The sequence below is a fragment of the Ammospiza caudacuta genome, chromosome 5 (assembly GCF_027887145.1).
Source record: "Ammospiza caudacuta isolate bAmmCau1 chromosome 5, bAmmCau1.pri, whole genome shotgun sequence".
Classification (NCBI taxonomy): domain Eukaryota; kingdom Metazoa; phylum Chordata; class Aves; order Passeriformes; family Passerellidae; genus Ammospiza; species Ammospiza caudacuta.
This window is the reverse complement of record NC_080597.1, coordinates 12,455,268-12,483,043: the sequence shown is the minus strand read 5'-3', so window position 1 is coordinate 12,483,043 and position 27,776 is coordinate 12,455,268. Positions and strand designations below refer to the sequence as shown.

The 27,776-nt window shown below is 42.6% G+C and overlaps 1 protein-coding gene across 1 annotated transcript; it reads left to right on the top strand.

Moving 5' to 3' along the window:
* On the top strand, window positions 1–24,682 carry FAM180A (family with sequence similarity 180 member A). Its single transcript, XM_058805922.1, has 3 exons — window positions 1–176; window positions 23,939–24,039; window positions 24,341–24,682. Exons 1-3 carry the CDS (start codon window positions 101–103, stop codon window positions 24,680–24,682), a joined length of 519 nt encoding a protein of 172 aa, XP_058661905.1. The 5' UTR covers window positions 1–100.
* The last annotated feature ends 3,094 nt before the right edge of the window (window positions 24,683–27,776 follow it).

Sequence of the window (27,776 nt, the reverse complement as noted above, 5' to 3'; positions counted from 1 at the left end):
GGGGAGAGGAAAAGCCATCACTTATTCCTGAAAAGAAAGGAGCTGGGAAAATAAAAAAAAAGCTACTGTACAGCTAGACATACGTATTTTAAAGAGAAGGATGCCTTGGAAGACTCTGGTGCTGCTGCTGTTCTATTGCAGTGCTTATGCCACTGTGACCCACAGATGGAGCAGAGGTAAGATTTCAACCTGAAAAACTATTTAAGGGAAAAATTTCAGTTGTAGATTTGGTCTCAAATTATGTTGCATTATACATCTATGTAGATAGATATATATTATATATATATATATATATATATATATGTATATATATACAATCATAATTTTTCCCTCCAACTCTGGATTTTTTTTTCTCCGCTAAACAGGTCAGCTAAAAATATATAGATAAATAAAAAATACACATGAAAAGTGCAAAAAGGTAAAATGATATATGTATTCTGTTATTAAAAAAATTATATAAAATAGCCCAAGAACCAGAGTTACATTCTTGCACTTTTTCCCTTCTTCTTTCTCATTTTTCTTCTGCATTAACAAAAAAAAATATAGCTTATGAAACCTTAAAGTGAAAGCCTGTGCAGTCCCAGGTGGCATAATCTGCTCTGGCAGGAAGATACCTGGCAATAGTAAAGCAAAGAATGCCTGGATTGTGCAAGGTGCCTGGGAATGCTGCTGCCCTACCCTGGCAGGGGAGCACAGGTGACACAGAGGAGGTGACCTGGTGTCTTATCAGGCTTCAGCTGCCAATCTGACAATACACAGCTGTGACATATTTGTAATGTTTTTAAAGTGTGGCAGCAGCCTATGGAATGTTTGGGGACTGCTGGATGGCACAGGAGATGCTTGCTTCAAAGCATCCTGCTGGTGATGATGTCCTTTCCCTTTTTTGGTTTTATTCTCTCCTCTGGTATTTGGCAATGGTTCAGGAGCTGCTGGAAGTGGAGAAAGGAAACACCTCCCAAAAGATTTCTTTGGTTCTGATATTGAGATTCACAGACATTTAAAGGAACCGGAGCCTGCTAAAAAAATAGAGCATTTAAATGCCTTCCTCCCTATTCCAGTCTCCTCATTATAGCTGGTACCAGTCCAGTCTGACATTTGGGTTTGGTTTTGATTTTGTAGTAGAGGGAATGGTTGAGGGAATTAATGAAGAGCTAAACAATCCAGCTCAGGCTGCTTAATTTTTCCTTACAGTGCTTAATTATTCCTTTCAAAAATCCCTGTTAGTGGGAGCTCACTGGCAGGGCTTTGGCCTGGGGCTCGCCATGGTAAAAGTTCTTTGCACAACTTTTTCATTAGACTCTTGGCTGATATTGCATGAGTCATTGTACCTGCATGTACCTCACTTTTCTCTTCTGGTATAAGACTGGAAATAGCACCAATATTTGTCATAAGATCCTGTAATTCTGTAGGTAAGAATTTGTTGTTCCAGGGGTGACACAAAAATATGAGAAAATCAGAACTAGATCTGTATATACTAATAAAAAAAACCCACAGCCCCACCCTTTGGAAGAATGATGTCACATTGCCTAAAAAATGGAAAAAAAATTAAGAAAAAGGAGTTCAATTTCATGTAATAATCACTATTCAGTTTTATATCCTTCACTTTTGCTTACACACTCATTTTAATTAAACAACATCACAACCCTAAAAGGAATTCATGCAACTATTAAAGTTCAGTTTTAATCACCATGAATATTTAAAGAAAAACATCAGAACTCTATATTGTGCCTTTTGAGAAAGCAGATTTTTTTTTTTCAAGCTGGAAGCTCTAGCACTTATTTTTGGAGGCTTCAGAGGGAAGAGAAGATTCATTCCCTGTTGTGATAAGGAGTTCAGTTGTCACAAATAGTGTATGCAAGCATTTTCTGAGGAGGAAACCAGGTTTCTTTTCCACATCTGCTGGGACAATTCTGCTCTAAAGTTGTATTAGAGGCACAACTCCTTCAGCAGTAACTGAACCTTCACTCCCTTGACCTGTGTGTCAACCCAACCAAATCTGCAGTACCTTGAGAGGGTCCAAGCACTGTCTTAATTTTTGAATTGCTTAGAAACCTAGGATAAAATTTGAGTACTGAGCAATGACACATTCTTCTGCCTACTCAGAGCTCTTCCCTCCCTCCGCAAATGACAACTGAGCCTTGTTTAGGTTAAACTTCAGTCATTTAAGCCTTATCCGAGTCCTGGTTTGAGTTTTGCAGTGAACACCCAAAGACAGATCAGCATCTGGTGTGAGGGAAATGAAAGACAGATCTGTGTGTCATCTCCATGTTGACTTGTCATCCAGATTGTTTACAAACAGCGGGGCAAAGGCCTTGCTTTAATTGCCAGCAGTTGTGGTCTGCAGCAGAAATGAGCAGTCAATATTGTACACAGCAATGTCTGGCTCTGGCCATTTTTCCATGGGAAGCACTGGGGCAGCCTGGGATCCCCAGCCCTTGTAACCAATCATTCAAGCTTTGGCTCAAGAAGAGCTCAGGCATGAGAAAAGATGAACACACTTGTGCTGACTGCGAACTCCTTTTTCCCTTTGATTGGAAGCATCAATGAGTGGGGAAAAAAATAAAAAAAAAAGAAAAAAAAGAAAAACATTTCTGGCAGGAAAACATAGGGCTTTATTCATTCCTTTTTCTTTTTAAACTGCCTCAGCCTTTTGCATTGAAAATCTCACACACACTTCTCAATTGAGCCTGCCTCAACTGAGCTGTGGGTACAGGTCCAGAAGTCACAGGCAAAACTTACTCCCTAGGATGGGTGTGTTTAAAATAACAAAGAAAAGATACTGAATGATGATGAAATAATTTTCTTGTCATCACCTCAAGTTTCCTTGAGCCTTTTGTAGGCTCAGCTGCATGGAAGTATCCTCTCAGATTTTGTGGACCTTCTGTCTAGGGAAAAAAGGTAAAGAAAAAAGGTAATTACAAGTCTCTACTGACTAAGTATTATTCCCTATGCAATGGCAGAGGTGAGATTATATAAATTCTTCAGCTTCCAAATAAGAATTCCAGATTTAAAGAGATGTTTCTTCTGAAGAAACCAAGGAACAAATCCTGGGTTTTAACAACAAAAATAAGCAAAAAACCCCTTCCATGAAGCCATGGCAACCTGTGTCACTGCTTGCTGGTTGCTTCCATCAAACTTTGAGAAGTACCAATCCACTGGAGAGCAGAAGCCAGCCTTATGAGCCTTACAAGAGTTGTCTGTTCCCTGAGGAGAAACCCTAAGGCAATCCTTACTGGCACATCTCAGCTGGCAGGAGTTTATTTGCTGTAAAGGCTGCCTGATTCTAATAAATGGAACACACAAACAGTAGCATCCTTGCTGTGTGTTTGCTCAGGGTGGGAAGATGCAGATTTACTATGGTTGTGGCTTTTGGACAGTGCAGGAGCAGCAGCAAGGGTGAGTTCACCCCTCAGTGGAGGCTGGAAAAGGAAATGTTAAAATAAAACATAAAATAAGAAGGTAGAATGCTTTTCACCCATCACTGTCAAAAGGATATATCAGCACCACAGAGGTCTCATGCTTTTGGGGAGTTTTTGTGCTGTTCCTTCCAGACCTCAAAAGCATCACTACAGTCCCATCAGATCTCTCTGGTCCATGTGCATTATTTTCTACCCAGTCTCTAGTGGCTGGTGAGAGTGAAATGGCTGTTGGAGAGCACCAGGGGAACAGTCTGCTCTCCTTAAAGCTTTTTTGCAGAAGGAATTGCTTGAAAGAGCAGAAAGTCCATCCTCTTTAATTTCCCCGCAACATTGCAGGCTCTCAATATTTGGTGTGGTGGGAGCTGTTTTTGGGTTTGGTGATGGAGCAGCTGCTGCCTGAGCAACTTTGGCCTGGCACTTCTGCTCATGGGCTTAGCCTGAGCAGGCTGGCAGCTCTGCAGGGCCAGGAGAGGGGAGACTGTGTAGAAGAGAGACTGGCTGATGCTTATTGTATTTGTGTTCCCCCCAGACGAAGGAAGGAATGATGAATCTGACTCCACGTTCTCAGAAGGATAATTTATTATTTTATGGTACTATATTATATAAAAGAATACTATACTAAACTATACTAGAGAATACAGAAAGGATACTTAGAGAAGGCTAACAAGATAATAATGAAAACTTGTCACCTCTTCCAGAGTCCTGACACAGCTTGGCCCCAATTGGCCATTAAGTGAAAACAACTCACACCAGAATCCAATGAAACAATCACCTGTGGGTAAACAATCTCCAAACACATTCCAGACAAGCAAAACAGAGGAGAAACAAATGAGATAATTATTTTTTTCCTTTTTCTCTGAGGCTTTTTAGCTTCCCAGGAGAAAAATCCTGGATGAAGGGATTCTTCCAGACAATGTGAATGCCACAGTTGCTAGAAATCCAGCCAATACTTTTGTAAGGAAGCACTGCTTGATATGTTCTAATCTCTGTGCTGATTTGGTTGCTGCTGATCTCTGCTGTGTGTGCAAAGATTGAGTGCCTCAGAAATTAGAGCATGCCCTTTATCCCCACTCCTTTTCTTCCTATTTCCCTCTCTTCCCTGCTGCATCTCATATTGCATCCCTACAGCCAGGCACTCCCTGCTTGAGCAGCTTCTGGGATGCCACCACTGACAGCAACTCTTGGGTGACTTTTTTGGCTTGGAGAGCATGAGCAAGGGGAATGTGGCCCAAACACAGCCTGTAATTGCAACAAAAATGGTCAAACACATACACATTTAGGTACCCAGTGGTCCTTCAGTAAACCAAGTTATGGTCAGTGTTATTGGATATGTGACAAGGTTACATCAGCCAGTCCAGCGACCAGAAATTTTTAGATTGTAATGTCTATCCAACTTCTTTTAATTTCTATAAATTTCTATAAAGACTTTGTTATCCAATTCTTAAAATATGCAGTGCAAATGAAAGAGATGAAATGCTAAGGAACAGCACCAACTCTGTCTAAGCCTAGCTGTGAAAAGTATGTTATTTCTTATGAAGAAAATGCAATATTTCCCTTTCCTTTGGCTCTCGTGATCACTTGGAAAACTGCCTCAATTGCCCCAGTTTCCCTGCTTGTTGGGTCCATGCCAACAACCTCATTGGAGCTGCAAAAGGTGATTGATCTCCTGCAGGGGTTTTCCCCACCTACCCTGAGCCCATTCCATGAGTCTGATCAGTTCCTGGGAATGCATGTTTGTGGGCTGGAGTCCCCTGATGAAAATTATTTCTGCACCAAATATTGCAACTCTGTCTGTGAGGAAACGAAGTCATCTCCTAAAGAAGGTCTGGGGAGGATTTTTACTAGTTTTTACTTTCAGGTTTTACTTTTTGCTTTAGTTTTTACTTTTTTTTACTAGTTTTAAGTTTTTCAGTTTTTTTGCACTAGTTGTTAGTAAAGCTGCTAGGTGTTGCAAAGGTAGCTGGACTATCACAGTCTCTGAATGGATTTTAACCGTGGTAGGATAAATATCCAGTTAGGCAGGGCTGTGACTGTAATCAAAATCCATTCTAGCATGCCCTGATTCCCCAAATGCTCCTTTAGGGCCAGACTTAATTAATTTAGGCTGCATGGAGGATCATCCCTGAATCAGAATTCACAGTGGCAACCTGAAAGACATGTAAAGGATGCTTAAAAAAAAAAAAAATTAAAGTTTCCAAGCTCTTCTGGGGGAAAGATGCTCTGATGAGACCAGAGGGAAGATAGATTATGGAAGTTTTCACATTTTAGTTTAGATCACAGAAGGATTTTGTACTCTTTAAAAGCAGTCATGCTGTTAGGAAGGAAGGATCTAAGTGATTCTGAGACTTTATTCACCACAGGAAGCAGCCAAAAATGGCTAAAGCTTACTGCTCACACAGTAAAAGTTAAAAAGAGACAGGAACTAGACAATTTTGAGGAAACCTGAGTAAACAACAAGAGGAAGACACAAGAAGTAAAGCTGTTTTCTCTTTGATATGTCCTAGACCTAATGAGATCAGTTTGCTGAAAGTGGCACCTGTAGAATCTTCTTGGTGATCCCAGTTCCATCCCAGGACTGAGGGCTGGTAAATCATACATTTGCTGCCACTTTGGTCATCTTTCTCAGAATTCCTGCATGCTGTAGTGTCACATCTGTATGCCCCATTTCCAGGGGTGGAGCTGTCCTGGGATCTGAGTCTGCACGAATTCCTCCTGCCCCAGCAAAGCCCATCTGGGAAACACCTCCTGCCCTTTAAGCTCATCCTTCCACTTTCACCTGGAAATATCTCCCTCCACCTCACCCCTAACAACCATCTCACTGCCCTTAGTGCCTCTGGGCCAGCCAGTGTTCTCTTCCAGAGGAGAGGCAGCTCTGTGGTGAATGAAAGAGCTCATAAAAAGAGTGTAAAATACTGTGAGACCTCTCCTGGTTACCTTAAATGCTGGGCTCACACTCCTCAATGGTACCTGGCTGTTTTAGTAAATTCTTTGAGCTTCATAAGCTTTTGGAGGTCTATAACACACCTAAGATAGCTTAGCTACTTTTGGGGGCATAAAAATCAGCAGGATGACTTCTGTTGCAGTGCTGGAAACAAAAAGGTTTAATAAAAGGCAAAATAACACGCAGAAAAACTGAGTTAGGTGTAAGAGGTTTCTCGTAAAACACTTTACAAAAGCAATTTATTTCTTTGTTCTCTTCTTTTTCTATTAAATTGCCTAGGTGAGGCTTTTGGGCTTTTGTCTAATTAGCTATCCTTAAGTTTGGGGTGAAATCTTCTGAGTCTTATAAAGTGTTTTCGTTTAATCAAGGAAAGAAACTTTTAGGCTTCTTTCCTTTTAGGGGGACAAAGAATAGTTTTGTCACTCCATCAGCAAAAAACACACTCCTACACCTGGCATTATGCAAACACACAGAATAAAAAGAATCTGAGTAAACAACCTGAGTCCTTCTCCAGAGAACTTTCAGTGTAATTAAAGAGAGGAAATATTAGCATCCTTTTTTGTTGTGAGGCACAGAGTCATTAAATGCCTTGCCCCAGATCTCTTCAGGATGGCTGCGTGTGTGTTTAGTCCTGTGTATTGTTAATAGCTGTGGTTATTTTATTTTTTAATTCTGTTTCTGAAGCACAAAGTGCTTTTACTTGTTTTCCTGGGGTGGATCGTGCCAAATTCAGCAGGAGTGCAATGACTTCTCAGACAGAAAGGAATCCTGTCAGAAGCACTGAATGGTACAATCTAATTGAAAGGGAAGCCAGCAGGCCTTAATGAACATCACCAGGCTGCAGAGGCTCTGATTATTCAGCTGGTGACAGGCAAGATGTAAATTGCTGAGCTAAAGAAGTGAGTGGGGCAGCAATTAACTCTGCAGCAGTGCCTGTGCCCGGGTTCAAGGCAGGGCAGGACCCACGGGGCAAGCCCAGGAGGAGGAACTGGTGATTGCCCACAGGCACAGGGCTCTGTGAATGTCCTGCAGCCCAGGGCTCTGCTGAGGGAAACTGAGTCCATCCAGGATGCAGAGAAGCCAGCTGGGTACATGGACCTGGCAGCAGCAAAACAGGGAGCTCCGGGAGTGTCGTGGTTTGAAGGGCACAAACCTGGCCCTTGTGTTAACTTCAAAAGCACTTCAGCGTGCAAACCAGCATGACAAAGTCAACAGTAGTTTTTCTGCTCTCAGGAGTGAGGTCACAATTCATTATTTGATATTTTGTCTCCTTGCTTTTTAAAAATTTTCCAGCCCAAAGCAGGCATTTGTTATTTAAAGGGTTTATCAGCAAAATGCCACTGGCATGGGTGAAGGTGATGCAGGGTCCGCTGTACAGAGAGCAGGTGCTGCAAAGCAGAGGGGGAAATGTATCAAAGCATTATTGCATTTATGGGGTGCCCTGATGAAGGAAGGAACGATGAATCTGACTCCATGTTCTCTGAAGGCTAATTTATTATTTTGTGATACTATATTATATTAAAGGTCACAATATTAAAGTACACTAAAGGATACAGAAAGGATACTTAGAGAATGCTAAAAAATAATAATGAAACCTCGTGACTCTCTTCAAAATCCCGACACAGCTTGGCACTGATTAGCCAATGAGTGAAAACAACCCACATCAGCAACCAATGAAACAACCACCTGTTGGATAAACAATTTCCAAACACGGTCCACATGAGCACAACACAGGAGAAGCAAATGAGATAATTATTGTTTTCATTTTTCTCTGAGGCTTCTCAGCTTCTCAGGAGAAAAATCCTCGGCGAAGGGATTTTTCAGAGAATGTGAATGCCACAGAGCATCATTAAAATAATAAAAAAAAAAAGGCAGCTTGAGAATAAGCAGCAAATGACACTTGTTATTTAACACAAACCAAAAAGCCCTAAGGGCACTGTTATCCCTGGGGTTTTCCCTCTAACTGGAAGGGAAGAAAGTCAGTGCAGGGATCCTATATGTCTCTGTTGTGCCTCTCTCTCATTAGACCCAAATTCTGTTTAATTTGAGAGTTGCGATGGCAGCTTTACAATATATCCCCTACAGCATGCTTGCTCATCCAGATACATTAAACCAGCCCCAATCTGCAGCACAGACTGTGGTGTTGCCAGGCCCAGTCCTCAGCCAGTAGCCCCCTTCGCCCTCCCTGAGGTGCTCAGGCTGCAGCAATAACCTGTGTGCCCTTCTCTCCTGTCCCAGGGCTTGTTACAGCACAGGCTCAGAGCCGGGCTGGAGGCTGAGAGTGGGAGGAGGAGAGAAGCAAAGTTAAAAAAGCTCCACTACTCCCAGTTTCCACAAGCATTCCTTTCCTCTGGTGAAAGCATATGTGAGGCCTTTCCTGGCCCAGTTTGCTGGTTGGGTTTGGCAGCCCCCCCCAGTTCCCCTGAGAGCAGCCTGCATACCACTGGGCCTCTGGAAATTCCTCCCTGGCCACAGGGAATCCAGGTCAGCAGCCAGGGGCCAGGCTCCAAACCACTGAGTGTCCCTCTGCTCAGGAGGAGCCAGGTGGGTAGCTGAAAAAAAGATGCTGAGAAAGGGAAAAATAAGTTGTTGAGTGCTCGGAGGTTATTTGGGAGGAAATGGGACAGTGGAAGGACAATGCTGTGATTCAGTCTCACCTTGGTGACCCAAACTCATGGGAGCTTCTGTGGCACCTGCCTGACACAGGGGAAGCAAAACACTTCAGAGTGGTTCTGCCTAATTGTAAAGAGAGCAAGAAATGGATGTGGATATCTGCTGCAAGCCAGAACATTGGGATTTAATCATCTCCATCCATTTGGCAGGTGGTGGTGTGCCACAAAAATGACCTTGATGCTTCTGATCTCTGTCTTGGGAAGAGCAGGGGCTTTCCAATCTGGCAGAGATTGTTTGAGCCACAGAGAGGGAAACAGAGGCAAAGGCAAAGGACAGATATGCTGAGAAAGAAAAGGATGGAGGTAAAAATGAAAATGGTGGAAAGGAGAGGAAAAATGAAGGTAAAGGAAAGGTGCAAAGAGAGAGAAAATGTATGAATATGGATGGGAAATACTAAAGTGCACCACATCAAGATTAGAGTAGCATTGTCTCCTTTGTCAGCATGGCATGCATCCTCACTTGAACCCACACTTCAGCAGATGCCCATGTGCCACAGCTGGTCTCCATCTTACCCATCTGCCTCTCAGCCTCTTGGAATGGCTACTTTCCTTTGGGACTCTGCCTTTTTCTCATGTAAGCAGGACTCAAGTTTACTTCTAGTCCCCAACAGGCTCCCATCCTACCAGGATACTGAGAGCTTCCAGTCTGGGCAATTGACCTCTAGTCACAGTATGAAAATTAAAGTTACTGCTACTGAATCATCAGTGTGGCAGGATTTCTTCACTTTTTTTAACCCCTCCCTTTGATCTTCTACACTATGTAGGCAAAAAGACTCTTGCCACTGCCCAAGAAACAGCCTAGTTTTTTTCCACAGAAGCTGCAGGAATCTTGCAGTTTTACAGCATTTCCCATTAACATCAGTCATAAAAACAGCACCACAACTGCACAAGTCCTTGTAGCTCCCTATCAGTCCCTGGAGGGATGGATCAAGTTTTGAAAGCCCTCAGTTTTCTCCCTGGTTTTCATAATGCTCACAGCATTGACATTACTGTTTTGTTTATGCTTGACTCTGAAGAAACACAAAGTGTTTATTGAATTTATTTATTAAGCACAGATTTTATGTCTCAGAGTTCATGTTTAAAGCCCTCTTTTAAATAAAAGACATTTAAAACATGCTTCATTTTTTATTTATGTAATTATTCATGCCTTGGCACCGAACACACTCCATTTCCAGTTAAACACTATTTGTGGACCTCCTAATATAGTACAGCATGTGTTGAGTGAAACCATGTATTTTTCATAGTTGCAGCAACTTCTGTTTTCCTAGATTACCATGCCAATTTGGCAGAAAGTTTTGGAAGGTAATAGTCTAATGATAAAAAATGTATACACTACTTGTTCTGCTGCTTTCTACTGCCAGGTTTTTAATAAACAGAACTCAGAGGGATTGCCCTACCTTGACCTGTACTTAGCAAACATAAAGCTCAGCTGGGTCCTCACAAAGGAACAAGAACAGAAAAGTATCCAAAGATTTTTCCACACTGGGCTATCCCATATCAGGAATCAGATGCAATCAGCAAAAGTCAGATCTACCAGCCCCAGTTAGGCCCAAGTGGCAGGGGACACTGTGTGCCTGCCCTTTGGGCTCTCCAGCAGGAGAAGGTGATGGTGATGATGATGGTGATGATGATGTGGCTCTGTTGACACACAGAACGTCTGGGAAAAGCCAGGGTTAAATGGATGGGCATCACAGCATCTGATCTCTCCCTAAAACCATCCTGCTGTTCTGAGGGAAGCCAGCAGCCATTTGGCTGAGGCCTGGGCACTGCTGCATTGTGGGGATGGAGGGAATCCTGCAGGAAGGCAGAGAGCAGGATGGAGATGTTTAGCAGAGGGACTGAGAGAGATGGGGCAGTGACACAGGCTGGGCAGTAGAGCTGCCATGGTGCTGCATTTTCCATGTTCACAGCAGGGAAGTGCTGTGGGCTTCAGCTGATGAAGTCTTGTTTTGAAGAATGTGCCTGGTAAATACCTAAGTGTTAGGGATACCATAACAAATTGTGTTTCCCTAGAAAGATGCTCCTTTCCCAGCCAGAAGCTGTATTTTGGGAGCAGGCTGCTGGACACTTGCTGGGAATTTCTGGATGCTCTTCAAGCCCTGAATGACTAACTGCATGTGCCATAGCCCATCAATCCATCACCACCCAGTTCTGTCAGCCCCACTCCCTGCGTGTGCTGCTCACAGCCAGCGTGCTCCAGCCAAAGGGAATGCCAGAGCCGAAAAACATCTGCACAGATCCTCCAAAGGAACACAGAGGGACTCTGAAGTAAAATAGCACCATCAAGGCAAAGAGCTCAGTTTCTACATGCACAAATTCAGCAGTGTAACCAACTTGTCACGTGTCTTAAATAGTCCCTTTCTGTTTTCATGATCAAAGATGGAAATGTGTGTCATGCTGTCTTGGTTTGGAAAGACAGGAGTCTGCTAAGGAAGGCAGGAGCCTCCCCTGAAATGGAGAATGTAAACCCTCCCCACTCCTCCAAATTGCTATAGATTTTAAATTAGGGGGCTCTCAGGCAAAAAATATGGGAGCAGTAAATAACAGTTCTTTAATAGGGAAGAAAAAAACAAATGGATAAACAATGCAGTACACTAGAACAACACTGACAGAGTCAGAACGCAACCTGACACCCTGTGCGTCAGGGTGTTGGTAGCAGTCCAGTTGGAATTGTGGCTGCAGTCCTCCTGGAGTGTCAGGTGTGGTTCTGTTGGAGGAAGGGGAATCTGTAGAGAAGGATGTATCTCTGAAGATCCAGTGGAAGGAGAGGCAGCTGTTCCTCTGGGGAATCCAGTGGAGAAAGCTGTGCTGGTGTCTCAAAAACCTCTGGATTATATCTGGGTAGCAATGCTTGGCTCCTCCCTCTGGGCGGAGCATCTCACAGTGGGATGTTATAGTTCTTATCAGCCATGCAGTGACATTCAATAGTCTGTTATCAGCAGATGTCCCCTCCCAAGGGAGGAGAAATTGTGGTCACTCAGAGAGAGAGATAAGGCAAAATGCCCACTTGACAGAAGATAATCTGACATACAGATGGTAGTGGAATACATCTTGCAATCTGGAACACATGCCCAGCTGGCTTTTCACACCCTCTTGTGATGTTCCCGCAGGAGCTTTTCCCTCCTGGCTGAATTCGTGCTACCAGAGGATATATATGATAAATCCTCTGCTGGACCTGAGGCTGGAGCTCATCAGCCCCTGGATGTCTGCCTGCTGAGGTGGAAAAGGGTGCCAGTCCTTCCCACTGCAGTTCCAGCTGGGAGCAAACTGTGCCTTACTGAGCCCAGTGCATTTCCCTCTGGGTGCTTTTGCTGACAAATTAACACATGTATTATTCAGGCAAAGTTATAAATCACCTTCTGAGCGTTCCTTTCACAACAAACCAGTGGCTCATGGCAGCCTGTCTCTGTGACCCACCAAAGTGGTTAACAGCTACTAATCCAGGGAGCTCAGCCATGACAAGTTAGTTTTCGTTCTCCTTCATCCATCCTTAATCCTTGGCACTCAGAGGTCAAAGCAGAACTTGAAGATTAATGGGGCTAGCATTTGGAATTATAAATAAGGAGACAAGTAGTCCCTGCCTTATTTTGTGGCCATACTAAATGTCAGTCTACCCCTACAAATGACCTCCAGCATCTCTGACAATGATTACCCTAACTTGACAAAAGGAAACCATATAAAGATGATGTAAGATGGCTAACAATCACATATTCATAACCAGGTGGTGTCTGTAAGCTTAGGTGGGAGGTCACCATCACTAAAAAGCTGAGGAAGATCTGTCATGCAGATAGATCACATGCTGAAGTCCAGCTTTGGCAAGGAGTGATTCTGTAGGCCAAAGCAAGATGGACCAGAAGACTTTACCCCAGCAGGATGTAACCCACACACCAACAAAACCTTGCTAAGCAAGCTCATTTCATTATGCAAGCCTCAGAGTCTCTGAGCTAGCAAGGGGAAAGCCCAAATGCAGAAAACAACAGGATGAGATTTACAATGAGTATCACAGCATCTTAATTAAAGTGCTTCTCCACAATAACAATGCCTTCACACACAATCCTCACACACAGAGGAGTTAAACCAAGGAACTGACTCCCAGCTGGTTCCAGTCAGCAGCATGCTAAAGAGTTTTGTGGAAATCAGGCCTTCCTCCCTTTCTCTAAATTTATTCATCCTAAATTTAGAAGATGAGGTCATTTTTTCCTTAAACATTTACTTACATTATTTTCCCATAAGCCAAAATCTATTTTACAAGTTCAGATCAAATGGCTCCAGAGGAGGGTGTACATTAAGGAAGAAGAGCACTGAATCAAATACATCAAACACAAATAAAAATTGGCAGGGAGCCACTGGGAGATGGCACCTGTAGGGGCAGGGACTGAGAAAGGTTTTGAATTTCCATCAACTTCAGGCACAGCTGTCAGCATTTTGTGCCTTTGAGGTCTCTCTCCTGAGGAAACAGGATATTTGGGTTATTCTGTTGGCTGTAAGATTTCTGTAACCCTGACTCTACCGTTCTTGTCTCCTCTGTGATCCCACATCCCTCTGTGTCTCTCACAGCACAGGGCTCTCTGTGGCCTGGCTGCCAGCAGAGCAGCATCACAGGCTGCTGGTGCCAGCTCAGGTCACCTGAGGATCTCACCCAGTGTCCAGCAGCCTTAAACAATTTGCAACATTCCAGGTTTTAGCAAGGCTTTCTGTATTAAATGGTGAATCCAGTTTTCTGTCAGTCTCAGCTTTATTTCAGCAGATCTTGAAACCTGAAAGATCTCAAAATAGACAGGTTTTAGGAGAGTCTGGAGTAACAAGATTGGAAAAATGTCAGCTTTGTAAAATGGAAATCCCATGTGTGTATTTGTGCAATGGGGGATGCAGCACTAAACCCAACATGTTTTACATTCATCCTTTACATTTCCATGCTATGTTTATGGCAATATCACAAAGACTGTCTTGGCACAACATCACATCTGCACACATTGAAATGCCCTGATCAGATTTAGTGGAGGATTATATTTGAGCTTCACTAATATTTCAGTATTATTCCCACAGAGATGCAGACATGAACATAAGGGGCCCAGACATGCACACAGGTGTGCACTTGACAGAATAGATGTCTTCCCATGCTGATCCTCACTCACCTCTCCAGGAGAAACATGTGTTTGCCCTGACTCTCAGCAGGGATACAGCCCAGCTTTCCATCCTTCATGCTCTGCTTATGTAACAAAGCAGCTGTAGCAGTCCAGTTCAGAGACAAACCTGAATCCATCTTCAGGTCTTGAGTCCCTTTCTCAGACTTCTTACCTTTATTGACACTACTAGAAATCATACAATGATTTGAAAGGGCATTGCCTCCAAAAAATAATACATTTTTGTACAAAAAGGAACCAGTACCCCTTTTTTTGTTGTTTTCTTGGCAAGGCTGATCTATTCTCTCTCTCATCCAGCACATATTCATGTCATTAAGAAAACCCCAGCAGGTGCACTGACATTTGGAGCTCAATGAACAGCTGGAAAGGCAGCTGGGGTTTCCCTGCTTTTGAAGAGCAAGTGAAATCCCAGAGCTGAGGAAGCAGAAAACTGGTATTTATGTACTCACTTCCTAACCATTTATTTCAATTTGGATGGGAATCTGAAGAAAAAGGGAAGACATTTCTGGTTGTTTCCAATTGGAGTGAGAAGATATGGTCAATCTAATGGTTATTTCTCCTCAGTTCTGAGCTGTCATACTCATAATTAGTGAGGATGAGGAGTACCTTGTTGTTTCATATGTGTAAGCAGTTCATACATTAATTAAATAAAAATAGAGAGACTGCTCCTAGACCCACTGTCAGACACTTGAATTTATTTGCTAGTGAAACCATTCACAGATGGCTTAAGTGAATAATTCCAGGGTCCCTGGCATTTCTGAGCTGTCATGTGATCATGAAAAAAAATTTCATATTACTCCCTGCTATGTCTGTGGTTCAAACTGGACCTTTGATTCTTTTCTCTTCATCCAGTCTGGGAAAAAAACTTTACATATTCATTCTGCCAGCTGAATTTCCTCTGTTAAAATCTCAGTGGGGTGTAAGCATAGAAGGGGATGAAGTGTTTGGCAGCTGATGGTCCTGCAGCCAGCCCTCTCCTCTAGCAGGTTGAGGTGGCCATCAACAACAAAAAAAAGGATCTCATCCATCTGGTGGTTAGATCAAGGGTGTGCAGGCATGAGGAAGGGCTTCTGCTTTTCCTCGCAGGGCTGATTTCCATTCTTAGGTCATCTGAGGACTTGAATCATCACCAGCTACAGCAAGCACACAGCACAACTGCACTCACCGGGAGTTTCTCACACGTGGAAACGCTGCTGGCGTAGCAGATGTGTTGTGAAGTGAGACAGCTGAAAACTAGCACTGTTTTTTTTTTTGTTGTTGTTGTTTGCTTTTTCCCTTCATTCACAACCAGGCAGATTCCTGGCTTAGGTGCCTGTGTGGCCACACAAAGCAGTGTCAGCACCAAGGGAAGGAGCTGCCCCTTGCAGCCACAGCTCCATTAGGTCAGGCTCAGAAAAACCCTTGCCAAGCTGTCACCTCTGCCTGCCAAGACACAAAGGAAACCCAGCCATTCTTAACTCCTGAGTGAATACCTTTCCTGCCTGCCTAGTGACTCAGCTCTGAGGAAATACGCACCTGGGAGGTGGTGCAAGGTTTGAGCCCACCCCTTTGGGCTCTGAGATGTTGATATAAAAAGGGCAGAGAACTGGTGAGAGTGATTTGGTGCTGTGAGAAACAACTGCTCACTTTGAAAATTTAAATAGGTTTATTAAACCTTGACAAAAATACAACAAAAGGAGTACATAAGGAATAAGTTGCAGTGTTGAGAACTGCCCTCGTAGATACCACATGGCCGGTTCATCTTCAAGATGGATGCTCAGTCTTTTATACCCCTGGGGGTTGCATCAGCCAGCCCTGGCCCCTCCCAAAGTCTGTCAGTCAGCTCTTCTTGGCCATTTATCAGTGGAGATGCTTTCTTAAGCACCAAGCTTTTCCATTCCCCCCTGCCCCATGCCAGGGACACCTGTGCAGCTTCTTTGTACCTGTCCTGGACAGCCCAGGCTGTGTGATGGCAGCAACACAGGGGGGAAAGGGAACTGTGGGGAGAGCAGAGGGCATCTAAACTACAATAACATAACTGTACAGCACTAAAGCTTTTCTTAATGTTCACACAATAGTTATCCCTTAATTGTGAGAGCCAATCATCTCATTATCCATCTCTTGGAGCTGCTGCAGTTCTGTCTTTTCCCATGAAGCAGAGCTCTGGTTTCCTTTGTTCTCTCTCCATTGCTTCATTCTGCTCCTGGGGTGTTTCCCCACAGCTCAGCACCAAGCACAAACACCCTGCTGTATTTCTTGTATTTCTTCCTTCCTTCCCTCACTCACTCCCTTCCCTGCTGCCTCCTGGGAGAAATAGGAGCAGATTGGAGCAGCTTTGTATCCCTTTGCCTGTTGATTTGTAGGAAACTAGGAAATGTGAAATAGGAAACTTTTTCAAATGGGTTTAATTAAGACTGCTTGGTGTCTTTCCTTTGGATGTGAACCACTGTGAGCAACACGTACAGGAAGGAGAAGTGGCTCTGCAATGAAGACAGGAAGAAAAAGTATTTGCCCATTTCCCAACTCTGCCTGAAATTAACTGTGTAACCACAATTATTTATTGCCTGTGGGTTAAACCTGTGGAGCAGGGTTGATATTTCTTTCCTTTATTGCTGCCCTTCACTCACACAGTTTTTGCCATTGTCTAGTCCCAGTTTGTGCTAATATAGCAGCAAACTGGAGGACAAGAAAATGATCTATTTCACTTCTTCTTTCCTTCAGTTTCTCTGGGTGCATTTTTTCTCTTCACACCTTCTGCAGTGACTTTGCTCCAACATATTAAAGGCCTCTCCTGGCTGACTGGAGTGTTTTCCTATGAGCATAAATAATTCCAGGTGGGCACCCCTCCTTATCACACCAAGGGAAGAATAAATAACACAGCATACATTGTTTCAGCCTGGGAACAGGTGAAAATGCTGCATAATGGAAATTCCATATGAGGGAATAAATTCTCAGACCATTTTAGTTGGTTGGTGCTCGTGATATCTTTGAAACCATTTCACTTAAGCCATGAATGTAAATATCCTCCACCTCTCACAAACACAGGCTCAGGCAAACCATTTTCTTCTCTAGCAATATCCATTTCTGCAAGCATAATGGGTTTTTTTGTCTTTCTAATGCACTTTTGCATTTCTTACTTGTGCCAAATAGCTAGACAGGCTATTACCACTCTATTTTTTTTAATGGGAATTCTGTTGCACATTAATCTAATCTCACACATCTCAGGTCATTTATGAAGGGCAGAAATTTTAGGTAGGAATGGGTTCTGTTTTATGCAACTGAGACACCCTTTCAGAATGTGTTTGTTTTTTTAAAAGGAGATAAACTAGTAAAATCTAACTTACTTTGAAAAAAACTGATAATATGTTGCACTATGGAATTAAATACAATCTGCTATTAATTTTAAGTGTTTTAAAGTTTGGTTTGGTTTTCTTTTTTCCTAAGAACAGTATTGTCTGTTGCCAACTTTTGTAGGGAGATCTACTTCCTACATCCTTATTAACAAAACTCTTCAAGCCAAAGCCTTTCATTTAACCATATCTTTTTTCTTAATAACTAAATATGATGCTGTCTATTCCCACTTTTAGTCAACAGCAATGAATTAAGTTTAGCCGTAGGAACTAAGATAGCAAGGATGTGAACTGAGGGCAAAAAAGAGGATATTCTCTTGGTAGCTGCTTTTAAACATGTGCTAATTCATGTTGTTTTGTAATTAAAATGTTTTCTCCATCCCACTGCTCTGTTCTCCGAAGGGGCATTAGGAATTAATCCCCCAATGATGGAGATTTAAATGTATCAAAGTTGGATAAAAGTCCTTGCATTGCACTTGTTGTCATAGAAGCTACTTATGTCAATAACTGCAAATCCAGACACAAATTTCAGATGCTAAACTGTAGCACTGCAGCATTTTTGTTCCTTGTCTTTCTAGGATTTTGTATGTGATTCCTCCTATTTTATTCCCCTTATTCTTCCTCCAAATCCCCAGTCTGCCAATTTCTCCTGGACTGGGACAAAGTGTTCAATGATTTCTGATATAGCAGTTTTGATACAGAAAGGCAAAACAAGAGAGGGAGTGTAGCCAAAGCTTATGTTCTGGGGATGAGCCAAGCACAGGACAAGGAATAAAATGCATAAACCACATTAATCCTTTAATAATCCTGCCCTTTTTGTGATTTACATTACCACTTTCACTGCCTGACACACCTGTCACAGGTTAACATCCCCTCAGCCTGGTGTAAGTGCAGCTTTTGACACCACTGCAGAATGGCAAAGGTACCATTTTCAAGGTATTTTCAAGGGTATTTCCCTGTTAGCCTGAGGCAGCAAATAGGGAATAGTGAGTTGTTATTCCCTCTGGAGTAACAATTCAAATTAAGTAACTCAGCATGGACTCACCAAAGTGTCATTAGACAGAAATAAAGTTCTTTATGTATAAAAGATACTTCTGGTCTGTGTGCAAGCCCTCAGAAGCAAGGTTATCAAAGAGAAACATGAAACAAAATCTTTTTTCAAGTGCATGCAAACTTTGACACTCATGTCCTCTTCGCTTCTGCACAGCCTGGTCAAGGAGCATTCAAACCTTTGCTTCCACACAGTTATGGAATCATCCAGAAAGATGATTCCAGAAAGATCCAGGGCCAGGTTGGGAGGGCCAGTGGGTCACCTGGTGCCACCTCTCTGGCACATGGCACAGGGTTGTGTTCAGACAATTTTAAATATCTCCAGTGCAGGAGATTCCACAACCCCTCTGGACAATCTGCTCCAGTGTGCAGTCACCCACACAAGAATCCTCTTGTGAGCATTTCAGGCATTTGCCCTGAAATCCAAAACAACAGCTTCTAGGAACTGCCCAGCAGTCTCTGCAATAAAATGGATTCAGGCAGCCTGGACCACTCATCATTTTTTGCATGGCATTAATTATAATGGCTGATGTATCTGCCTATACCATCACTTCATGGACAATGCTGAGTTTTGTTTTTTTTCTTTGGCAAAAACTTGAATCCATCTTGAAGAATGAAGTCCTTCTTGCTCCTGTGCTCCTCCTGTCCTTCATGAAAGGTGTCCTTCTAAAGCAATGAGATAAAGCAATCAGAATCATTCCTTCTGAGTCTTAACCCCAATTAAACTGTTCAGGCCATAGAGCCCTGGGGAGTTGTACTTGCTTTGGAGCAATGGTCTGTACCGGTCCCAAATTGTGTTTCACACCTTTTCATAGGGGAAGGAAAGGGCATTGATGATGCACAAATAACTGAGAACTCCTGCAGCTATGCTCTGTGCTTATTGAGCAAACACAGCACAGGAAGCAACTGGGAAATAATGAACAGATGCACGGACTGGGAAGCAAAACTAAACATCTGTACCCTCACCAATCAAACTGCAGGGAAAACCTGGGAGAGGATCACAAATATTTACCACACAGCTAATGAAGTGCAGGAGATTCTGGCAGAATCTCTTAAGAGAGATGAAAACATCTTTAAAATGAGGCTATTGTCAGCCTCAAATGCGATGTTTTGTTTAAGCCATGAAGATGCTTTAGCTATGTGGTTAGAAGCAGGTCAATGAGTTGGCAAACATGGCTTTTTTTTTTTATTTTTTTAAGAGCTTGGGTAGTCTGGAAGGAGAGTGGAATTGAGTCAGAGAGTGGAATTGTGGAATTGAGTCAACAGAGCAGTAGGAGGCTGGATGGGCTCCTGCAGCCAGGAGAAAATGGAGATTTCTGTGCCAGTTTTGAAGGGCACTTTTAACCATCCTTATCAGGAGAGGTGTGGGCTGCCTGCAGTCCCCAGGAGAGGCAGTGGTGATGCACTCCAGGCCAAGCAGGGCCAGCCAGGGGGCCTGGAAGGGGTGCCTGTGCTCAGATATGCTGCTCTCTCTGATCCAGCCCTGAGCCCTGAGCAGACAGCAAGGCAGAACTCCCAGGGCCCCTCTGCAGAAGGGATTTGGAAGAGGATGAGCAGTTATATATAGATATACAATAGAAATGTTTTCAGTAAGGACAATGAAAAGCTTATTTTTCCTAACTTGTCTCTGTAAATCGTAAGTTTTTTGTTACATGACAGATCAGCCCTTGAGACAGAAGCGCCCATATCTACATTGGAGATGTCTTAACACATTTGTAAGAGAAATAAAAACAATAAATCAATTGGAGACTCTCCACTGACTTCACTGGCTTTCTCTGTCAATACTAATTGGGAATCTCTGCTCCTTAGATGTTCATTCCATTGAAATGAATTGGCTGCAATAGCAACATAAAATCATGCAACAACATAAATTCTGCATCTCCAGTTGCTTAAGAGCTTTATAGAGAAGGGCCTTGAAAAAGAAATTAGTAAAGGGTTATAAACTCTGCTGCTGTTTTTTGATGTCCCCAGACAACTCATGTCAGAGATGGAAGTAAATGCAGGAAGAAGTAAAAGTCAGTAAAAAAGCTTCAAGTGGAATTTGCAATCATTAAATGCAGAAACTGACTGAAAAATCTTTCTGTATCTCAGCTTTTGTACTTAGCTGACACATGTCAAGTCAGTACAATGAAAATCAGACTGCTTGCTCCAAGTGTTCATACAGACTTGGAGGAACTCCTGAATTCATGGAGAGGACTGTGGAGGGAGTGATGGTGGAAGGATTTGACTACTGAGCAGGTAGGAAGAGAGAGGGAAGGACTGAATAAAATGCAGATCAGGAAAATCAGATAACCATGACAAATAGAAACGAGCTCTGAAAGACTTTCTGAGTAGAGTCTCTAAGAACTGTAACATACTTTAATGTGTTTTGGGAATGAGATAATGAGACGAGGGAGTCAGTGCTACAGAGGCTGGCATGCTTCTGATACACATTAAAATCCCTTCTCATCACAGAGTACCCCAAGCCCTTGTCCCTTTGAATCTCCTAACAAACCCTTCTTCTTCCTGAGGTGTTACTTGTGACTCAGCAAGTCAATAGCCTGGCATTCATTTTTGTGAGAGTTCCTTTGCTGAGGTTTTCAGGGTGAGTGGTGATGGGCTGAAGATGGTGTCCCCCAGCTCAGCTCCACAGTGGGAATCTCTGCTTGGATTGGAGCTTAAAAGCAATCAGTGTGATGACAAGAAGCATGGCAGCACTGAAAGCAAGATGCCACAGACACTTCTCCCATGGCTCAGGGGATATTTGAGGTGTAAACCATCTGTAGATGTAGAGGTACTCCATGCTCTGAGGCTGTTTTTCACCAAAAGGGCATCTAAAAGCTAAAAGGGATAAAAATGAATAGTCATCATTATGGACTGGATTTCTGCCAGCTGCTAAGTAATTAGAGTTTTAATTGCCCAGTAATAAAAGTTTTTAATTACTCAGCAATTAGTGCTTGAAGTTTCAAGTGCTTCACATGCACTCAGCTGCATCCTTGAATTGTCAAGAGTAAAAAATGGAGCAGCTCCTGTGTGCCTGAGCAAAGGTCTGAGCAAGAGAGGGAAACACCAGGGATGGAGCAACTATGCCTGAAACCCATCCTAACTACTCTATCTAACTACAGAATGTTCATTGAAATTCAACAAAATACTTTTTCCCTAGCTAATTTAAGGCCAAAATACCCTTTGTATCATCAAGTAGGAATTGCTTCATACCTAGCATTATCATGATTCATTTTCCATATGCAGGATAATAAAGGTCCTGAGGCTCTGGTTTCTCTCTTCTTGCTCTACTAGAATTTAAATATCATTAACAAGCCAAACTATAACAAAGTCAGCAGTTGCCAATGGTGCAGGAAGCAGGGCTGCATTAAGAGGAATTCAAATTCATATATATGATCTTCTTGGGTAACCCTAAAGAGGCAAAATGTCTGATGAACCATGTAGTCAGAGAGTTGGGACAGCTTTTCCATAAAATAATTACATTTGCTCCAGCCTTTTTTTCTTTTCCCTTTTCCTTTCCTTTTCCTTTTCCTTTTCCTTTTCCTTTTCCTTTTCCTTTTCCTTTTCCTTTTCCTTTTCCTTTTCCTTTTCCTTTTCCTTTCCTTTCTTTTCATGCATAGAAGAGAGAGCTTTAAATGATGTTCAGGTTGTTTTACAGTCAACGTGCAAAATCCATCACAAGAACTTTGGCAAAACCAGGCAAAATTGATTCAGTAAAAATGTTTCATGGAAAAAAATCTGGTAGAGGAAGGGTAGGTTAAAACCTTCCAAAAATTCAAAGTAAGCTGCATGTTATATTACGTGTTACTCATAACTCTAAAAAATCTGAATTTTGACAGGGGAATAATGCCTATCAGAATTTGGGGAATTTGTTTCCTTTTTTTTTCTTAGACTGGTTTCCAAATTTATCTATTGGCAAACAGAGTTAAAGCTGAGAAGTGAAGTTTATGGGAAACATACCAACAGTCACATAAGCGCAAGTTAAAAAACCAAACCCTTCCTATTCCTGAATATTAGAAAAAAATCCAACAAATTCAAATTATGATTACCCAAACATCAAAATCTAAATAATATACAAATAAAATATTAAACAGAGTTTTTTCCCTTCTGCTCTGAAAGTAATTTAGACTTTTTAACAGTACATGGATGGTTTGTAACCTAGTTAATAACTCAAAGCATTTAGGTCTTCTCTAAAGCAGCATCAGATATTTTCTGTACCCTGGACTGTCCAGGTCACTGCTTCCACACATGCTGTATTTCACTGGGGTGCTGAGTTCAGGGACTGTCCATCTGTTTCCTGTCTCATTTCCCTGTGACAGTGCAGTGCACTTCACAGTGCTGAACAGATACCTGATGGTAGCAGGCTCTGGTTTTTTCCAGTTATTACACTGCAGAGTATTAGAGCCACACTAAGCTGGGATTACCTCACTGGATGTAGCTGCTGTGTCTAAGCTGGTAACAGGCTCAGTGAAGTGACACAGACATCTGGGTGAGTCACTCCTTCCAAGTGCAAATGCCCAGGACAGATGAGCTGGTTACTCTCTGGGAGATCTAATAAATAAGGAGAGATCAACTTTTAGGCAATTGAAACCAGGAGAAATGTAGACTCTCAGAAGAATGGCAGTAGAAGAATGTGTCGCAGACTTCTTTTCATGAAAAATCCTTTCCTTAGGATTTCTCCTCCTGAGAAGCTGAGAGGCCTCAGGAACAAAATGTAAACGTTGATTATCTGCTGCTGTGGAATGCAACAGGTGCATCTGTGATTGGCCCATGTTGAATGTTTCTAATTAATGGCCAATCACAGCCCAGACAAAGAGTCCAAGACAGCTGCCTTTGTTATCATTCCTTTCTATTCTTAGCTTAGCTAACCTTCTGATGAAACCTTTTCTTCTATTCTTTTAGTATAGTTTTAATGTAATATATATAATAAAATCATAAATCAAGCCTTCTGAAACATGGAGTCAGATCTATGTCTCTTCCCTCATCCTAAGACCCCTGTGAACACCGTCACAAGAATGGACCAAATAAAGTAATTTTTGTTGAGTATCAGTACTGATTTCCCTTTTCAGAATCCAGGAAAAGGGCCTGTATTTTAGACAATGTTAATGCTGCCATTATCATTACTCCTTTCCCCTCTGATGGTGCAGCTCAGAGTCCCAGGCTTGGATAACAAAGCACCCTGTGTCAGGCACCTTGTGGATCCAGCTAACCTCCATCCTTGGTCAGTCAAGGCCAAAGCAATCCTTGCCAGACATTTCATTTACAGCCAAAGGCCGTTCTGTACAGCAAGATTTTGCAAGAGGCATTTTTTTTTATTTGATTCTGCTGTTGAAAAGTGCTGCTTTTTGTCAGTGTCTGGCACACCTTATGCAAACTCTCTTTTCCCATTGCTGTTTTCCAGCTGTGCTTTTCCCAGCTTCTCAGAGATTCAAGAGGTCCTCAGCTGCCTTCCTGAACCCAGTGTTACAGAACTCCCTGGAGGATGTGGTCCTGCTTTATGAGGTTCAGTATATGGTTCCTTAAACCTTAACCAGGACTGGGGGTACTGCCCATAATTGAGTTATCCATTATCTGGCTTTGTGTCACTTTTATTCATCCCAGCAGTAAACCCAAGGCTGTGTGATAGTTCACCAGAAGGATGGGAGCACACAGCAACTTTCTGATCTCCCCCACCTCCAGACAGTGCAGCTGTCCTCATTTGACAAAAATTAAATACCCAAGGACATGTTGTTAATTGACATGTACTCTGTCTAGAGTCTCTTGGAGAAAATAAATAGCTTTCTGTGTTCTGATTTTGTACCAGTTTCTTTTAGCTGAGCTCGACATCGACAAAGGTCAGAGGATCTCCATCAAGGATGAGGAGCTGGCCTCCCTGAGGAAGGCTGCTGAGTTTGACACCATCTGCAACGAGATCATCCCCAAGAGCATCCCGGAGATCCGCAGGCTGAGCAGCAGGCTGTCCTCCTACCCCAGGGTCCTCAAGAAGGAGGACTTTGAGAGGACAGTGCTGACCATGGTCTACACGGCCTACAGAGCTGCCCAGTCTCAGGGGCACCAGAAGGACACCTGGGCTGAGTCCTTTGTCAACCTCTACAAAGCCCTGAAGAACGACTTGATGCTGTCCTACAGCAAGCAGCCCTCGTAGTGGAAGGGGAGCGGCAGCTCAGCCAGTGCCCTGGCTGGTGAAGGACACCTCGTAGCACGCCCACCACTTTATTCTCTAAAGAGTTTCATAGCCTGCTTCGTGAAAGATTGTTCGTTTTCTGGCTCCCTCTTGTGGAGTCCTCTTTCTAGTTCCATGCTAAACGGTGAAAAACGTCTTCAGCCCTGAGAATTCGATTTTTGTGCTGGCTTGGAGGCGCCTTCTGTGACAGGAAAAGGAGGCAGTTTGGTGCACACCCAGACAGATCAGGCAAAGCCTTGATTCATCCTTTGGGTTTCCTATAAGCAATACATAAATATACTGTTCTTGTGCTCTCATGCTGGTGTGTAAATGCTGGAGAGTGCTGCTTTCCTAGCTGGAGAAACAAGTTCATGTTTTGGCTGGTCAGTAAAAGAATATGACACAGAGATGAAGGCCTGCTGTAAAAGGAAGAGGTTTCATAACCTTCAGCCTTCAGAAATTATGCCACATATTATCCATTCCAAATGTTCTCATAAATAAGCACACTCTGATTCATTTTATTTGGCTGAGCCAGTGTTTAATTGCAATAACATTTTCAGAAGACAAAGGGCATTGTGAGGACCAGCAGCAAACAATGCCAGTGAACGTATTCCCTGCTTCCTGGAGCTGTCCTCCCAAACAGTCTGCAATGATTCTTTCATTATTTGCAAATGACTTTGCTTCTGCTGCTTGTTTTTTGTTTTTGTTTTTTTTTTTTTTTTTTTGGGGGGGTTTTTTTTGTTTTTGTTTTGTTTTGTTTTGTTTTTTTGGTTTTTTTTGAAAGGAACATGTATTTGTCCTCATTGGAATCCAAGGCAAGACAAAAGCCCTATTTAATTTAATAATGACACATTTTTCCTGGTTCTATCACTTGAACATAGGTCATCTAAACCTGTGCTCCAGAATCTCACTGAGGCAAGGGAGGAAGGTGCATTAAAACATACCTGGTGCTGAATTTGGCGCTGTGGCTCTCTTTTTATAACAGTAAAATGTATATTCATTTCAGTATCCTTGTGTTTGTGTGTGTGTGTGTGTCTGTGTTCATGCATGTGTGTGCACATGAGTGCTCAGTGCATAGAAAAATCCCAAATTGTTCAGTCAGTGAACAATTGCATCTGACCACTTGGCAGAAAAGGCTATTTACCAATTCAGTGGTGCAAATTATGAGTTTGGGACCAGCAAAGGAAAAACTGTAGCAATACTGCAACCAATTATAATGAACTCCCAAAACGTCATGAAAGGAAAATGCACAGAAAAAGGAGATCTATTTTGTCAGAAGAGTGACTAGCTATCAAGAATCCAAACTCTTCTAAATCAAACCTCTGAATGTTTGTGCACAGGAGATACAAACTCTGTTTTTCTATTGATATTAGAGGTGCTTCTGCTTCCAAACCATGGGAAAATAGCTGAACATTTATTTCATCCTTTCATATCATCATTCTCTGTTTTTCTAGTGCATAATATATTAAGGATGCAGGTCCAAATCACAAATCCCTGAGACTAAAACATACCTAAGGATTCCAGCCCAAGTTCTGAATCATGTTTAACTGCTTTTCCATCACTTGAGCAAAAGGAATTAATTTTTCTGTGTCCCTTGACAGGGGTTTTTCAAGGATTTGAGCTGGAAAAATCCACCCAGAGCACAGTGCAAGCAGTCAGAGCCCTGGGTTTGGCAAGCAAACCCAGTTTGTGGGTTTGGGGAGGCACAGCAGCCTTGGGGCAGTCTGGCCATGGCATTAGCAGCTGGACAAAGGGCTTATAAAAGACAGTCTCAGTCTTGTTTCCCCCAGGAGTTTCTGGATTTGTGTATATGAGATTGCACGTTCATTTAGACACAAAAATGTGTAAGTGCACTTTTGTACCTGAAGAATTTTGTTGGCCATCTCCAAAGCCTGTCTGGCAGACGGCAAAGGAAACCGCAAACCTCAGGCACAAAGCTGTGTGCCACAAACCTTTGTGTCTCCTCTGCTTGCACACACAGAGCTCAGCAGCCCCAGAGCAGCCTTGCTTTCCTGCCCACGTGCCCTCTGAGCCCTCAGCTTTAACCCTGATGATCTGCTTGTGATTTATTCCCCCCTTCCATGCTTTGTAAACACATGAAGGGAAAATGCCACCGAGTGCAACATTGCCTTTCCAGCTTTCTGCTTCTGGGCTCCCTGAAACACCACTTGCTGGAAGAGCAGTGGTGGAACCAGGGCAATTCATAAGTAGAACCAGGGCAATTCAGAAATGCCTCATAGCCAGCTACTCCCCATCTGCAAAAATCACAAGAAACAGAACTAGAGCAAATAGTAATTGCTATCAGACAACTAGAGCAAATATTAATTGCTGTCTCCCCAATCAGAGAAATACCTCCCAGCCATGCTCCTCACCCCACAACAGGACTGCTCAGCACAGTTTGCTAATCAAAAAATATCCCATAAAAAAGAATTACAGATATTTTTAAATATTTTATAATTCCCTATGGCATACATCCCTTACCGTACTTACAAATTGGTAACTGAAACATTTATGTCCTCAACAGAAAATAAAGGTATTATGAGTTTGTTTCCCTCCTTCTTTTACTGTGTGTAATGTAAGAAAAAGATTTATTCCTTGGGAAAGTGCTTGGACTGCCCAGGTTAATTTAACAGAGAACTCTCAATGTAATAATAAAAACATTCCACATAAGTCCTTGCCTTTGCATCGTATTGATTCCAGCAGTAGATTTACTATTTTGCAACTTCAGCTTGAGTAATTGCTTCTCTCAGACTGTGAAACTCTGCATGAGGACAGTGCTACTGGAGAGAAGAGGGAACAGCCCTTCCCTCTGAAGGAGATAACAAACAGAAATGAGGGTCCCTCCTTTTTCCAGGCTTCAGGTGAGATGGAGCACTCGGCCTTCAGGAAAGTTCCCTGGGCTTAAGGCACTTCTCAGTATTGCTTGAGATGTAGGTTGTATTCTCCTATCTCAGTTTTTGTCTTATCACATTGGACTGAATCTTCTTTATGGGCAGTTCTTATCTCACAGGTTAGAAAATCATTGCCCCTAAATAGCACCTTTTATCCACCCTTTGACCTTATGGATCATAAAAAT

Coding starts and splice junctions, on each gene's coding strand:
- FAM180A (XM_058805922.1), top strand. CDS start 101: ATGCCTTGGAAGACTCTGGTGCTGCTGCTGTTCTATTGCAGTGCTTAT. Junction 177..23,938: donor GACCCACAGATGGAGCAGAG/GTAAGATTTCAA, acceptor GCTGTTTTCCAG/CTGTGCTTTTCCCAGCTTCT. Junction 24,040..24,340: donor ATGTGGTCCTGCTTTATGAG/GTTCAGTATATG, acceptor ATTTTGTACCAG/TTTCTTTTAGCTGAGCTCGA.